A 14,178-nucleotide genomic window follows, 5' to 3' on the forward strand; every position below is an offset into this window, starting at 1 on the left:
GCTAAGTGAAATAGGGGCCCTCTGCTGCAGATATGTGCCCACTGGCTAGCTCCCTCCATTCCAAACAGGAATGGTTGGAGTGGGAGAGTAAACACTCCAATCTGATACTGAGTTGTCCACTGCTTTGTCTTACATTCCTATCCCACTACCTGCTTGCTCTGTGTTACCAGAATCACAGAAGCTCATTCTGCCCTGCCTTTCTCTAATTCTTCTCTGAAAAGTCTTTAAAGTTCTACTCTTCTGCTAGTGTCTTGAGCCACAATTTTGTGTGTCCTTAAACCCAGTGCAAAACATGCCTGGGTGTCAACAGAATTGTGTAGATCACAGACGTAGTATGACCCTTCACTTTCACTGTGGAGACTTACTCATGAATCACGGGTCGTTTACACTTGGGCCATCAACCTCAGCAATTTGAAGTTCTTCAGTGAAAACTCAACCAAATAATCTCAGAGCTGTTTCTTCCTGCCCCCTGCAAGCTGCTGTATGAAACACTTCCATGTTTCCACTCCAAGGTGCTGTTTCAGAAAAAGGTCTCTGTCAATGTGTGACAACACACCTGTCTACTGATAGACTGAAATAGTGATGGGTATTTCTAAAAACAGTATTAAAACTGAGATTATTTATCTAACACTTAAACCTGTAACAAATTGGATCCTTTCAAAATTTCATCTTTCATTTCTTAATATTAAAATAATTTAAAAAAAACACCACCCCAGTCTCATCAGAAGCCAAGCGCCTATTCTTCCCTGCTGGATCTTCCAGCAAATTGCAATTGCAAAAGTAGAAGCTGTTGCAATCAGGTATTGGCCTAACTTTTCAGCTGTGATATTACATAGTCTGGGTGACTTGCTGTCATAGCTCCAGTCAAGCACCCACGCTTGGCTACTCACCAGGCTGCTTCGAGGGGATCCAGATGCTGATCCCCATGTGTTAAGCGTCTGGAATCTGAATAGAGTCTGAGCATTGTCCCCTGACTTGGGGATCCTAGGCAGGCCCTTAAGGTGCAGTTCCTCTATCTGGTAGCCCCTCAGGCCCTCCCCCCCAGCTTAAAACACAACTTTTCCCAGAATCCCATTGCAGGTATGAGCCTTCTAGTTTACCTCTTCAAGGGGGCATGTATTAAGTGTAACTTTTAAAACACACAGACATTTTGCACAGGCTTCTAACACCACTGCTCTTGCTTTAACAGATAAAGCACAGCGTGTACAGATCACGTAGAAAACATCCTGAGCGCAATCTCCCTCACCCGAGCTCACCCTTTCCTTGAGACATGGGCTGAGTTCAGCTATGCAGGATTTCCCCTGCCTCAGACTCCTGCAACAACTTCTCTCTGCTTGAGCTGGTGAAAATGGGTAAAGACCTCAAATAGATCAGCAGCTCCTGCCCTTTTATAACCTGTCAGTCTGTCAGGTGACTCCTGGATTAGCCTCAAGTGATCAGACCTTTGCCACATGACCCACCACCCCTGACAAACCAATTCTTTTGTGTGAAATCCAGCCTGTTGTCTCAGATGCTTGTATTTAGCTGGAAAACCTGAGTTAATGTCCTCTATTGTCAGCCCTGTATCACTACCACTTGGAGTTTCAGTCCAACAGGGAGGCAAATAGACACTAGAGATGACAACTAGTCCCAGCATACATAATAGAGTTTGCAGTCTGAAAGATGCAAAGATTTCATAATCTCACACACAACTCAAATTGTGCACAGGTTCCCTATGTTATCACACATGCCACAACTGGAAAACAAATGGTAGATCTTCCGTTCTGAGCCAGGTGCCAAAATGCTGCAAACCATCCTTTTTCTCCACCACCACCCCCTGCACTTTTGTTATAAACATTTCCCTTCTTTTGTACGTTCATGCTGCTGGAAAAATTCTCTGGCTTTGCTCACAAATGCCTCAGCTGTGATTCTCAAACTCTCCTGGGGCACTGAGCCACAGCACAGAGGCTGCAATAAGTCTTGTTTACTAACAGGACCTAGGAAGCCAAACTATCATGCAGATCGGCCACAATGGCTTTTTCTGATTGATGGACTGCTTCTCACCCAAGAGGGGTGGGGGTGTTTCAGAAGATCCGAAGGATACTTTTACCGTTTTGTTTGGAATCTCACCATCAACAGTTTAATTTGTTTTTCAAATAAGAGTTAAAAACCACTGTCATACTTTTAACAACAACAAAAAAGTTACCTCCATTTGTTCTGTGCTCGATGGTCTGATTTCTGTGCAACTGTCATCACTGCCAAATCTTTATATGGTGATCCTTCGGGGATCGTCTGCAACTGTTGCATGTCCTTGGAGACTGATGATGAGAGGGAAAAAAGAGGTGGGGCACCGGATGCTAGAGGGCTGGAAAGCAAGTCACTTAATTCTTGATTTAACAGGCCCAGAAAGTCACAGCTCTCTGGTAGACCTGCAAGAGGAGATTACAACTGCTGTAGTTGCAGCTGTGTTGCATTCTCCCTCAGCGTACCTATTAAAGCTGGGCAGCATTTGGCAATGAACCACTGCAATCTAGGTCAGCTTCGGCCTCTTAACCCAGCTGCTGCCTTAAAGTTTTGTGGGTACCAGCCCTGTGGAAGACTAAAATGAAACGTTGCCCTTGGTCTCTTACTATTCTGCAAAAGAAGAGTTTGCAGAGGTGAAAGTGCTTTTGTTCCTGTATTGATAGTCACTGGTCATTTATCTGAATGAGCAGGAGAGCAACGATCTTTGTTGTTGTTGTTTTGGGGGATGGGGGGAGGACTCCATGCCACAGCGTGACTGATTCTAAAGTACAAATGTCTTCACCACCCAAGTTCTTCTGGGACTGTGCCTGCTCTGTGAACATACACTACTCAATATCCAATGTCACATTCTCTGTTTTAATCTTAGGTAGAGGCTGTGTTAACTTTTATCGTCACTTGTCCCCACCCCAAAGTTATACTGGAGGAAGTAATGATGAAGTTATTTCATTGTCTGAAAGTTTGTTTTTAAAAAACAAAAACCTGCTGCAAGTTCATCTTTCAACACACACAAAGCTTAAACAATTGGATTCAAAGTAATGTCACTTGCCCACCCCCCATCCCCCCCCCAAAAAAATCCCTAATACCCACTAATAGGTTTACATGTGGCATAAACTGAATTTAACTTGTTCTGTCTATGATCATCTTTGTTTGAAATGGGCATCTACGTTCAACCAACTTCCAGTGAGTAAGGACTGAGATGTCAGTCCCCACAATACAGAAAATTTACTTTTCCTTAATATTCAAGTTGATATATGACACTGTCTTTTATCCACTAACTATACCATACCCCTAATCAATCTCTGCTGTTATTCACCAAGCAGAGGAAGTGACAAAGAACATAATTTTTGTTGGGAGGAATTTTTCCTCCAAAGCAGCTTTTCAATATTGTTGAAGTCCTTGGATCAGTCCAGTAACAACTGACTCCTCTCCCTTTAATCAAAGCTAAGTGTAAGATGCTGGCAACTATCTGCTAGAAAAATGCAAACTCTTGTTCCGGACTGTTTCATGCTAAGAAGGTGGACTTCCTCAAACTGAGAAATAGGATAGGTAACATGACAACCGATTGTCTGTTTCACAGTTTGCAGCAGTTGCCATGAGAACAGACAGTTTTGAGCAGATGGCGTAGGGTTCCGGTTTTGTAATTGATAGACCAAGGCCCCTGCCACAGCAGCCATTAATAGTCTGATATTCAGCTCTCTAGTCAAGGTCACAACACAGGAAAGGCAGCCTTTTTTGCCACTCGTGTTTGACCTAGGTCTGGTAGTCTGGCTTACACAGAAATAGAATATCTTTGCTATAAAATGCAGGTCTCATTTGAGAAGTGACTTTGAACTAATGACATTGTGGGATTCCAGGACCATGTCTCAATGGCTTCTGTGTCAAATGTGCTCATTTTACAACTAAAGATGTTTTTTGACCAGCACAGGCACCCCGGGCTCTGAGTCAAGCCTGGATTCTTTCCACCTCGAGAAGCAGCAGGCTCAAGAAGTTCGGCCGACCAAACCAGGACTGCGGTTACACAGGGCCAAAGGTATTTAGAGATGCAGATAAGCACCAGGATCTTCAAAGGGGTCTAGATGCCTAATTGCCATAGCTGCTTTTGAAAATCCCATTAGGCACTTTTACGCGTGTTTAGACACCTAAATAACTTTGAAAATCTGACCTAAACCCTCTTGTCTTCAAATCATGTCCTCAACAACCCCTTCCTTGCCTCCATTGACGTTGTACAGGTGTCATTAACTGGAATTTACTAAGTAATATGCTGGAGAGTGGGGAAGGAGAATTGTAGAAGTAGTAAATTTTGAGCTTCAGTTAGGGGTGAGAATTTCTGTCCTTCAAGCATGATCTGTAAAAACCATCATCGAGAGGTTGCTGTTGCTCTAGTCACTCAGGGGTTTAAGTGTTAGTGCTAGCCCCCTCTCCAAACTACCACCAGCCTAAGCTGCCAAACTGAGCAGAGTACTGTGTAGGTGCTCTGAGGAGCAACTTTCTTAATTTCAGGGTAGCTTAAGAGAGCTTCCTCCCGTAGCTCTCAGATATACAGTACCTTGATAGTGACCAAAGCCTGCCTACCTTCTAAGAAGCTAGTTTAAAAAGAACTAGACAAAGGGACTGGATGTTTGAAGTGCACAGTAAGCATCCCTTCCATTTCAGCCATAGCATACTCATGGAGGCTTTCAGATTTTAACAGCACTTGCAGTGCTTCTGATGAGTGATCTGCAGCAGCATTCACAAGTGTGCGACACTCACTGCTGGAAAGAGGGGACAGCCAAGATAGTGGCAGCTCAGAACTTAACTTTGGGCTGTTGGGCTCAGAAGTACAACTTACATCTGCTCTCTATCCTTTTATTTTTATGATTGCATGAGGAAGAGGTAGAGGAAGTCCTGACTACAGTCTAGTAAGTGTCAAGTCTGGATCCTTACTTGTGTATAGAAACTTCACTCTAACTGGCGTTGTACGTTAGGTGGAAGGGAGTTCCTCTGAACTCCACGTATTCAAAGGTTCAGAAAGTTTCATGCTGTGGGCCATATCTTAACTGTCTGAGTGACGTCAACTTCTCTCAGGCATGGTCATGCAACATCCCTTTGGTTAGCAATTGCTTATATGGAAGACTTATAAAAGTGTTCTTTAAAAACTATGACATTCTCCATTGCATGTTCTCTGGTTCTCTCACCTCTGCCTCTCAACAGTGGTTCTAGGCAACTCCAACCCTACTGGCTCCAGTTGGCAAGGGCAGCTTTTTGTTTTTGCTTCTCTCCTTCAGAGTGGCAAGATACACGAGACGTAGCTACTGTAGGCTGGGTGCCTTCTTTCCAATCCCTTCCACGCACCTCCAGGTTCTTGAAATAGGAGTCTTTGGAAGAGGCCAAGAGGAGGACACAGTCCCACTTGACATGGCAGCTCCTCAGGGACTAGTTGGCGAGCCTATCAACCACCTACCCAATCCCCTTCACACAAATAAGCTGATCAAGGGCATTGTATACAACGTGAGGATGCTGTCATTTTTTTTAATCCGGCCTCCTCTCTGGTACTGCAGCACTTCACCAGCAGCAGGGTTCAGCTTCTTCATCCTATAGGAACCTCTGATTCTAAGGGTTAACCATTAGGACAAAGGATGCCCGACATCCACACTGAATGCTGCTCCCACCCTTTCCCTGAGTCAGTTCTCTGCCTCTCAAACCTCTCTTCTACTGTGAGTATATTCAGAGGGTGCTCACTATACAGCAGACTTTATGCTTCCCACCCACTGGCTTACCTGTATGAAGTCAATCTGGGTTCTGTATCATCTCTTCCTGCCTGAAGGGCTTGACTTGGTCCTGGTTCTGGCCTGACAACTCCATTCTCCTTCACTACTTCCCCCTACAGACATGCAACCCGGATTAGCTGGCCTTTTTAGTTAAGGTGCAGCTTTCCTCTCTTTACATCTCCTTTATTGATCCACAAGCTCTCTAGACTATAAACTCAGACTGTGCTTAAGTGAATCTAGAGTCTGTACAGCCCTCTGCTCTCAAACTGTAATAACCAAGCAGTATCCCCCTCTAACCACTGTTTTCGGTCTAATTCTCATATGGATACAGAACTCTGCTACGTATTCCTGCCAATACCAAAAGTTTAAAACATCAGCTGAACGAACAAAGTGGACAGTGAGACATGCCAAAACCCAAAGTTAAGCTTAAGCCCCAAATTTTAATAAATGCTTTTTGCTGAACTTCTTCTGCTTGCCCAAACCCCGTCACCAGAAAATACAGTCTCTCCACCCTGCTAAGAGAACAGGCTTTGTAGCTGATCACCACTATCTGACTTCTGTGGGAAAAAGGGAAATGAGCCACTAAGTTATTCCACTGTTTGTGTGTGCACAGTGGTTCCACTGACATTGAGGGGCAAAATTAGGACTCTCTGAACAGTTACTTCCACTAAATCAATGATGCTCATGATCACAGGCTGTTTCTCACACCCTGCAGTGGTTCTTTCTCTGGTTCTGGTCTAAGAGGGCTTTCACTTAAAAAGGTTCATTTGGAATTTCATACATCCAGTAGCACACAAAGGAAACAAGTGACAGAAAAAAATTTTTAAATAGATTGTTCAGACACAAAAACCTTACCTGAAATCATCAGACTTGTGCTTGAATCAGACGATTGACAGCCCTGTGTTGGCAAAATCCTCAATTATTCAAAGGGAGTTGAAAAATACCTTTTCCCTTTTGTTATTGACTGACTGCAGCACCAGAATCACCTATAGCATTTAATCAGAATAACCTAAGATCTCTTTTTTGTAAAGCTTCCATGTATTTTGTTACATCATTTTGTTTTCCACCCACCTCCTCGGAAATTTGAAACAAACTGTCACCCCAATTTTCTTCTCCCCCATAAGCAACTGAAAGAATCGAGTCAATGTGATCCAGTGTATAAAAGACCTGACTGGGAGTCAGAAGACTTAGATTCCATTCAAGTCTCTGCTGTTGTCTTGCATGTGACGTTGGGCAAGTCACCAAAAAACAAAACCACAAAATAAGACACTCCACTGGATACAGTTCTCCCCCTGAGGAGAGAATGAGAGAACAAAACATGTGACAGTTGTAGTCATATAGCCTAATGAACTACTGGAAGGTGCTCAGATAATAGTGATGAGCGCAATGTAAGAATCTATATACAACAGAATTTAACAACTTAATCTCATAAAAGACAGAAATAGAAGGACAAGGACAAATGATTACAGCAAAGAGGCTAGATGAATAAAAGGGACAAGATAGAGGTATATAATATAAATGGTAGATAAAAGATAAGGAACCCGGTAGAATTCATGGGCACTGGTAGACATGTATATGGATAATGAACGTCCACAGAACTTTATAAGGAATATAAATCCTCATATTTCAGGGCATATGCCAGCCATTGACTGATGGGGATGAGGAAGGAAATTTCCCCTGGGGTCAGGCTGTTCCATAATCAGCCACTCTGGGATTCTTACACTGTTTTCCTTTGAAGTGTAGAGTACTAGCTACTATCACAGACAGAATACTGCACTGCATGGACAGGTGGCTTGATGGAGTGTTTTATTCCTTACTACTGTGTTGAATCTGTTTTCCCTCTCTGTAAAATGAGGATAACATTCATCTAGGTTCGGTAAAGCATTTGGAGAGCTAAAGATGAAAGTGGCATATAAAAGGAGATATTTCCTTATTATTTTTTATGTGTCTAAGCCAGAGAAAAAAGTGCCCAGAGAGGTGGTAGAGGAGGCAGTGTGAGTAAGGCGTACTAACTAATCTATACTCTTCACAACCTCCTGCAATGAACCTAAGGGAATTTAACTTTTCCTTCAGCCACTCCTAGTTCTCACATTATGATTAAGCCCCACTTGTCCCTGTGTTATGTCCTTATCATTCACCCTCCTGTTTCCACTTGCATCCTAACCCACTCTTTTCCATCTTCCCTTGCCTCATCTACTGCCCCACAGACCAGGTCCTCCAAAACACCTTTGCAATTCATTTATATATAACAGAATCCTGAAGGCATGCACATGACTATCCAAAGTAACCACACTCTCCTTTTGTAACCTTTGTTGTCCCCAGTCTCCTCTCAGTTTTATCATTCGTGTCTGATCTTAAGAACAGGAACTGTCTTATCAGTGTGTAAAAGTGCTTAGTAATACTTTGGGCACTACATAAAATAGTAAATAATAACTGCTGTGCTACCACTTAATGCTGTTACCCAAAAGTATTCCGTTCAATCGAATCAATGTAACATCAGCTGTACTCTGCCAACAGCGGATTTTACACAGCACATGTCCATCAGCAGTCATTAGATTAAAAAATAAATTGCCAATTATTCTGACGACCTGCCTCACAACACTATGTGTAAGGGAGCAGAGTTCTTCCATCAAAAGTATAAGGGAGCTCCAAACTACCTGACCGTGTCACCGCCCTCTTAGCCTGGTGACCGCAGTATATCAAACAAGCAGGTAAGTAGTTGGACAGAGGGGAAACAAGTTATCTTCTTGTTTCCTTTTTTAAGAAAAACAAACACACCAAAATCAATTAAATTTCATTTCTATATTTCAGTAAAACCTACTTGAATACACTTTGAAACAAGAGTACAACAAAATAGAATATACTTCAAATGTTGAATATACAAACTATTATAGTTCATTCTGAACACTGGTACTTCCCTCTTAACTTCAACTAAGAAACTGTACAGGTTTAGAACTACCTGACAAAAATTCATGCTGAGCGTGACCTTTCAAGTGACAGAGTGGAGCTGAAACTGAAATGTATGCACAGATGTCAAGGCTAAGTGAGTGACACAGGCATGTTACAGCAAAAGGCCAAAAGCCTGCTGCTATTTTGTCCACAATTAAGAAATTTAGACAGACTTTAACTACCATACAAAATATGTTACATGTAATTCTATAACAATACTGTGCTAGGTACAAGATTTTTAAAAAATTTGTTTTAATAAAAAAGCTTTACACAAACAAGCCATTAGCTTATTTCAAGAAAGATAACTGAAAATCAGTCTAAGGCTTTCATTTTAAATCTGCTTAAGCTGTATGATACAAAATCCCTCTCGGTCTCTTTGTCTTCTTTTAGAAGCTCTTAATCCTCTCCTTTAATTCACATTCTAGTATACCTAGTAGCAGAGTTTTTCACATAGCACCAGTTGAGTACTGTGCGCACACAGTAGTAATTGCTGGTATGCATACAAAAATGCATCAGATTTGCCATTTGTAACAATGAGACTCCTCTCCCCCTGAAAATTAAACCAAGACAAGCCTCTCACAGAACTCATTTTAGTGTTCCAGGTCTTAGTGTAACTTGATATCGTAGTGAACTGTTTGGTCCCTTTCAGTCCAGTCCCTATAATTTTCCTTCTTCATAGGTTCAGTTGTTTCCCAACTGAAAGAGGCAGTTTTCTGTCAGCATATGAATGTGTGGTTCAATTCCCACTGAAACATGGGACAGTTAGTTAATTTCCAGTAAGTCTCTGATATACGCATGTATGTTTACATTTTTGAACTCTCATTTTTGCCTTCTTGATCATGTCCATTCCCCCACCCCACCCCAAGTCTGTCAGAATGCTCAATCAATAAACGTCAGGAAAATCCATGTTGGTAACTGCCTTTTCTTCATTTCTCACACGTTACTATTCCTTCTGTTTTCATTGTTACAGGAAGGGCAATGGCTGAGGGCGTACTAACTACTACAACATGCGTCACAGTCTTGCTTCCATCTGCTGGCTTTTCTTCTTGCACAAGTTGCAGTGTTTTCATTTCACGTTCCTGTTTTAAAGCCACTGTATCTGTTTTCACGTCTGGCCCTTTTATGACTGCACTAATAACTCTGGGAGGAGTCTGACCAGATGCCTGCTGGGCAGGCATTGATAGTCTCATTACTGGTGTCCCATGAGCTATCGACACAGGGGTAAGTGCTCTCACAGCCAATGGGGTTCCGACTATGTTAATACTTCCTGACCCAGTCAGGCCTGTTTTTGTCTGCAACTGACACTGTGCGAGTTGCGTAGCAGGGATGGTAATGATTTTGGCAGGCTGCATTGTGATTTTATCTCCATTTTCAGCAGATGCTGGCATCACGGTAGGGATTGTCTGGATTACTACCTTTGGGGTTGTTGCCGTTGTTGGACTTGTGCTGGTTATTAATGGCGACCCTGCATTTACTGACTGTACTGCCACAGTTGAAATTTTCTGCCCCAGAGATGTCATTACGACAGGCACTTGCATCGCCACACGAACAGTCCTGTTGAAAGATTAATATATGTGTATATACATTCATTGTGTTAAAACAGCTGTCAGGTCACCACAAAAATTAAAAGGGATAAAAATCCCAGGATTTACAGGGAGTTGTGCCAAAAGAAAACTGGACCATTTTTGATACACCCAGCAATCAGAAAAAGCATTCACATCCTTTTTCTTCAGTTAAATAAATCATCAGATTATTTAAAAAATGAGTCTGGTGGCAAGCATTCTGATAGCAGCAGCATAATGAGCAGGCTGCGAATCTGTCACAGAGGTCACGGAATCCGTGACCCCTGTAGCGGCTGGTGCTGGCCCAGGGACTGCCCGTGCCAGGCAGTTTGGATGTGTGGGATGGTGCTCAGGGCTAGGGGCAGCGGTTTGGGGAGGGGGCGCTACCTGGGTTTGGAGGCCCCTCTTCAGTTCCCAGGCGGCGGAGGGGTGGGGTGGGGGGTCTCCGCGCCGCATGCAACCAGCGCCCACAGACACTGTCCCCACAGCTCCTATTGGCTGCGGTTCCCAGCCAATGGGAGCTGCGGCAGCCGGCGCTTGTGGCAGGAGCAGCAAGCAGAGGAGCCCCTGCCCTGACCCTACCTCCACTGCCTAGGAGCTGCAGGGGCACAGAGCCGGGTAGGGAGCCCCGCCAACCCTCCTTTCCCCCCAGTACCAACAGAGGACACGTGATGCAGCCCGCTGCCCTCCCCCAGCACCAGCGGGGGTCCCGGGCTGCCTGCTGCGGCCTTTCCCCCCAGTACCAGTGGGGGTCCCGGCGGTGCTGCAGCCTGGCCCCCACCTCCTCCAGCACCAGCAGGGGTCCCAGGTCACCTCCCCCAGCACCTGCAGCATCCCAGACCGCTCCCGCCCCAGAGCGCCCCTGCCCAAGTTTTAGTCACGGTGGGTATTCTTAGTAAAAGTCATGGACAGGTCACGGGCCCGTGAACTTTTGTTTACAGCCCGTGACCTGTCCATGACCTTTACTAAAAACACCCATGACTAAAACATAGCTTTAATGATGAGACATTATCATGAGATGCTTGCAATGGGCTCTAGTCCCAGAAGCTAGACTGGTAAATCAGTTTCCATCCGGTAATAATGCTATTTTGATAATCTCAAAAAATTCAAAAATGTTATGTTTAAAAACAAAATCTGTTTAAATCAGTGGTCCCCAAATTGTGGGGAGCGCCCCCCAAGGCAGCATGGAAGAACATTCGGGGGGGGGGGGCACAGCAAGGCCTGTGTCAGCCCACATGGGGGGCAGACAGGGAGTGCCACGCAGCCCTGCTCTGCCCCCAGCTCCTTTCCAGCCCCACCCCCAGTCACAGCTCGGGCCCCAGGAGCAATCTGTTTCTTGGCCACAGCGGTGGCTCTAATCCTGGCCCCGTTCCCAGCTCCCAACCACAGCCCCCAGGAGGGGTGCAGACAGGTTCCATTATTGGTAAGGGGGGTGTGATGGAAAAAGTTTGGGGACCACTGGTTTAAATAGTAAGGCCAAAGTTTTCTAAATTAAGGGAATCTAAAGTTTGACTCCTAAATAAGTGGTCTCATTTTTCACGAGCTGAGTACTTAGCAGGTCAGTCTCACTGACTTGCAGGCTGCTCAGCCCTTTTGAAGAATCAGTCCACTTATTTAGGAGCCTAAATATGGACCTTGGGAGCCACAAAATCCTATTTTTGAAAATCTTCGCCTAAGGGCTTCATGACTGGAGACCAGTTTACAACCACCTACGCTGGGCTCCCATTACCAAAAAAAAGTATTGTTTTAGCAAGGTGGCTGACACCAGCTTATCTGTAGGCACTATATTACAACAAAACTCAGCTTCCTGACTGAAGGGTTCAGCAGATGACAAACAGTGTGGCACAAACCTGGGAGCTGCTGTTGCTGGAACAGTGGTAGTGGTGGTGGGAGGACGAGATGATGTTTCATGCCCTGGAGAGGCAATATTCACAACTCTGGTGACTGCCTTCTCTGCTCTTGTACAATTTAACGGAGAAGAATTTTTTCCACCACGTGCAGATGCTGCTGCTTTCAAGAGGCTTTCTGCAGACAATGACACTCGTTCCAATGACTTCTCATCTGTAGACATTGATAAATCTTCATTGCAGGATTCACTTTTGTCATCATCTATGACCACTATGTTTTTTGGCATCTCCTTAAACTGATATACCAGCCTTTGCCCCTCAACCTTTGCAAGAATTCCCCTTTGATAGTAATATCTGCAAGGAAAAGTACAATTATGAAGTAAACAACACTGATAGATGTACATAGGGACTCAACATTTCAAACTTGCTTGTTGACATAGATCAAAAACACGCTAATTTCTACAATAATAGGAAAAAAAGCTATCAAACATACTGGCTAAGCATAACTATTCAACAATCATGGCTTAAAAGTTTGGATTGTGGTTTTTTTTTAAATCATGTTTATACAAAATATTTAAAAAATAAAATATATTCACTGGGAATACGAAAAAGCAATGAAAATGGCAGATATTATGATTTATAGTATACAGTTGCATTTTAACTCTTGTAAAGAGTTAAAATCTAGTAGCTATAGAAAAATTTAGGTCAGATGTTTATGATCATACTTTTTTGGGTTTTTTTAAGTCTCCGATTTAAAATGACTAATTATATAATTGCAGATTATTTTGTAATTAAAGGAAAGCCCCAATATTCTTCTCCTTCATTTACCTCAGGGCCCTTCCCATTGTCTCATAGTTCATGTCAGGTTTGTTCTTGTGCTTTCCCCATAGCTTGGAGACCGCTTTGGAGTCCACAAGTTTAAAGATGCCCTTCTCTCGCTGAGTCCACTTAATGTATCGAGGACAAGTATTTTTGTCCTGAAGAAGATCCAGAAGGAACTCCCACAAATACGTTGTATTTCCTACAAAAACAGAAAGCATATGAACGTTAGACAACTTACACTTAAAGATATTAAAAACCTCTCCATATATAGACATACAAAAGTGCACTTAGACAACTATCTGATACAGAAACTCTGAATGACTACATTACATACCATCCTCTGCCTAACCTTCACTTGTAATGTGAATGTATTTGTTCACTCTGATAAATTTAGGAAAGATTTCATAAATATTTACATTCTGAAACTCAAAGGGGCTAGCACTAGAACTGTGCTATGCCGCATGATGCGGGAGACTCGTCAAACCAAAATTAGCTTTCAACTGCTATAAGAAAGGGAGTGATGGAGTCCTACACCACCAACACTTCCTGGATGCCTAGAGGACATAAACAAAGCTCTGAAAGGAGTTCTGTTCAGCTCTTAAGACCGCAGATAGCAGTTCCAGAACATAGGCTGTACATTCTCGGATGGAGTCTGGTGATGGGAAGAGAAGGAGAGAGAATAGAGAGATTACTTAAGGAAAGGCAAACTTTTTCTTTGGCAGAGGACAGGGGGAAAAGATATCCCCATACACAAGCTCCTAGAAACCACCACCTTTTTGACCTGCCTCCATCCCTCACCTTTATTACTGGGAGTTCAGTGTTCACAAGGTGTCTTAGCCTGTTCACTGGACTCCATTGCTGCGCTAAACCTTCCCAACAGTAACATCAGAGTGCCTAAAACACCTCTAAATCTCCAAGCCATTCCCCTACTGTGTAATATTATTTGTACTGCAGTAGCCCACAGCCATCACAGATCAACACCCCATTATGCAATGTAGTATACAAACAGAGAAGAAAAACACTGTCTCTACCCCAAAAAGCTTACAATCTAAGTAAGTGTATGCTCTCAGGTTTCAGAGCTGTAGCATATGTAATAGAGAAGACCCAGCACTGCACTAAATTTAAACAGAGAAGCTGCTTGGACGGTCCAATTAGACCACTTCCATCTGGGAGAATGGGGCTAGGAAGGGAAAAACACAGGCTACATTCTGTTTATTACAGGTGGAAGGAAGTGATTATGTGAACAAA

At 43.4% G+C, this 14,178-nt stretch overlaps 1 protein-coding gene across 7 annotated transcripts in view; it reads right to left on the reverse strand.

The window, feature by feature from the left end:
- Positions 1 to 8,533: 8,533 nt before the first annotated feature.
- The window catches only part of ELF2 (E74 like ETS transcription factor 2), a 62,576-nt gene continuing 56,931 nt past the window's right edge, over positions 8,534 to 14,178 (reverse strand). For all 7 annotated transcript variants that reach the window (XM_037897220.1, XM_037897219.2, XM_037897218.2 and 4 more), the window contains 3 exons: positions 12,937 to 13,129; positions 12,112 to 12,462; positions 8,534 to 10,253 (listed from right to left, as the gene is read on the reverse strand). In XM_037897220.1, coding sequence (XP_037753148.1) covers positions 9,626 to 10,253; positions 12,112 to 12,462; positions 12,937 to 13,129 — 1,172 coding nt within the window. In that variant the 3' untranslated portion in view covers positions 8,534 to 9,625. The remainder of the gene's footprint in view (positions 10,254 to 12,111; positions 12,463 to 12,936; positions 13,130 to 14,178) is intronic.

The sequence above is a fragment of the Chelonia mydas genome, chromosome 4 (assembly GCF_015237465.2).
Source record: "Chelonia mydas isolate rCheMyd1 chromosome 4, rCheMyd1.pri.v2, whole genome shotgun sequence".
Taxonomy (NCBI): Eukaryota; Metazoa; Chordata; order Testudines; family Cheloniidae; genus Chelonia; species Chelonia mydas.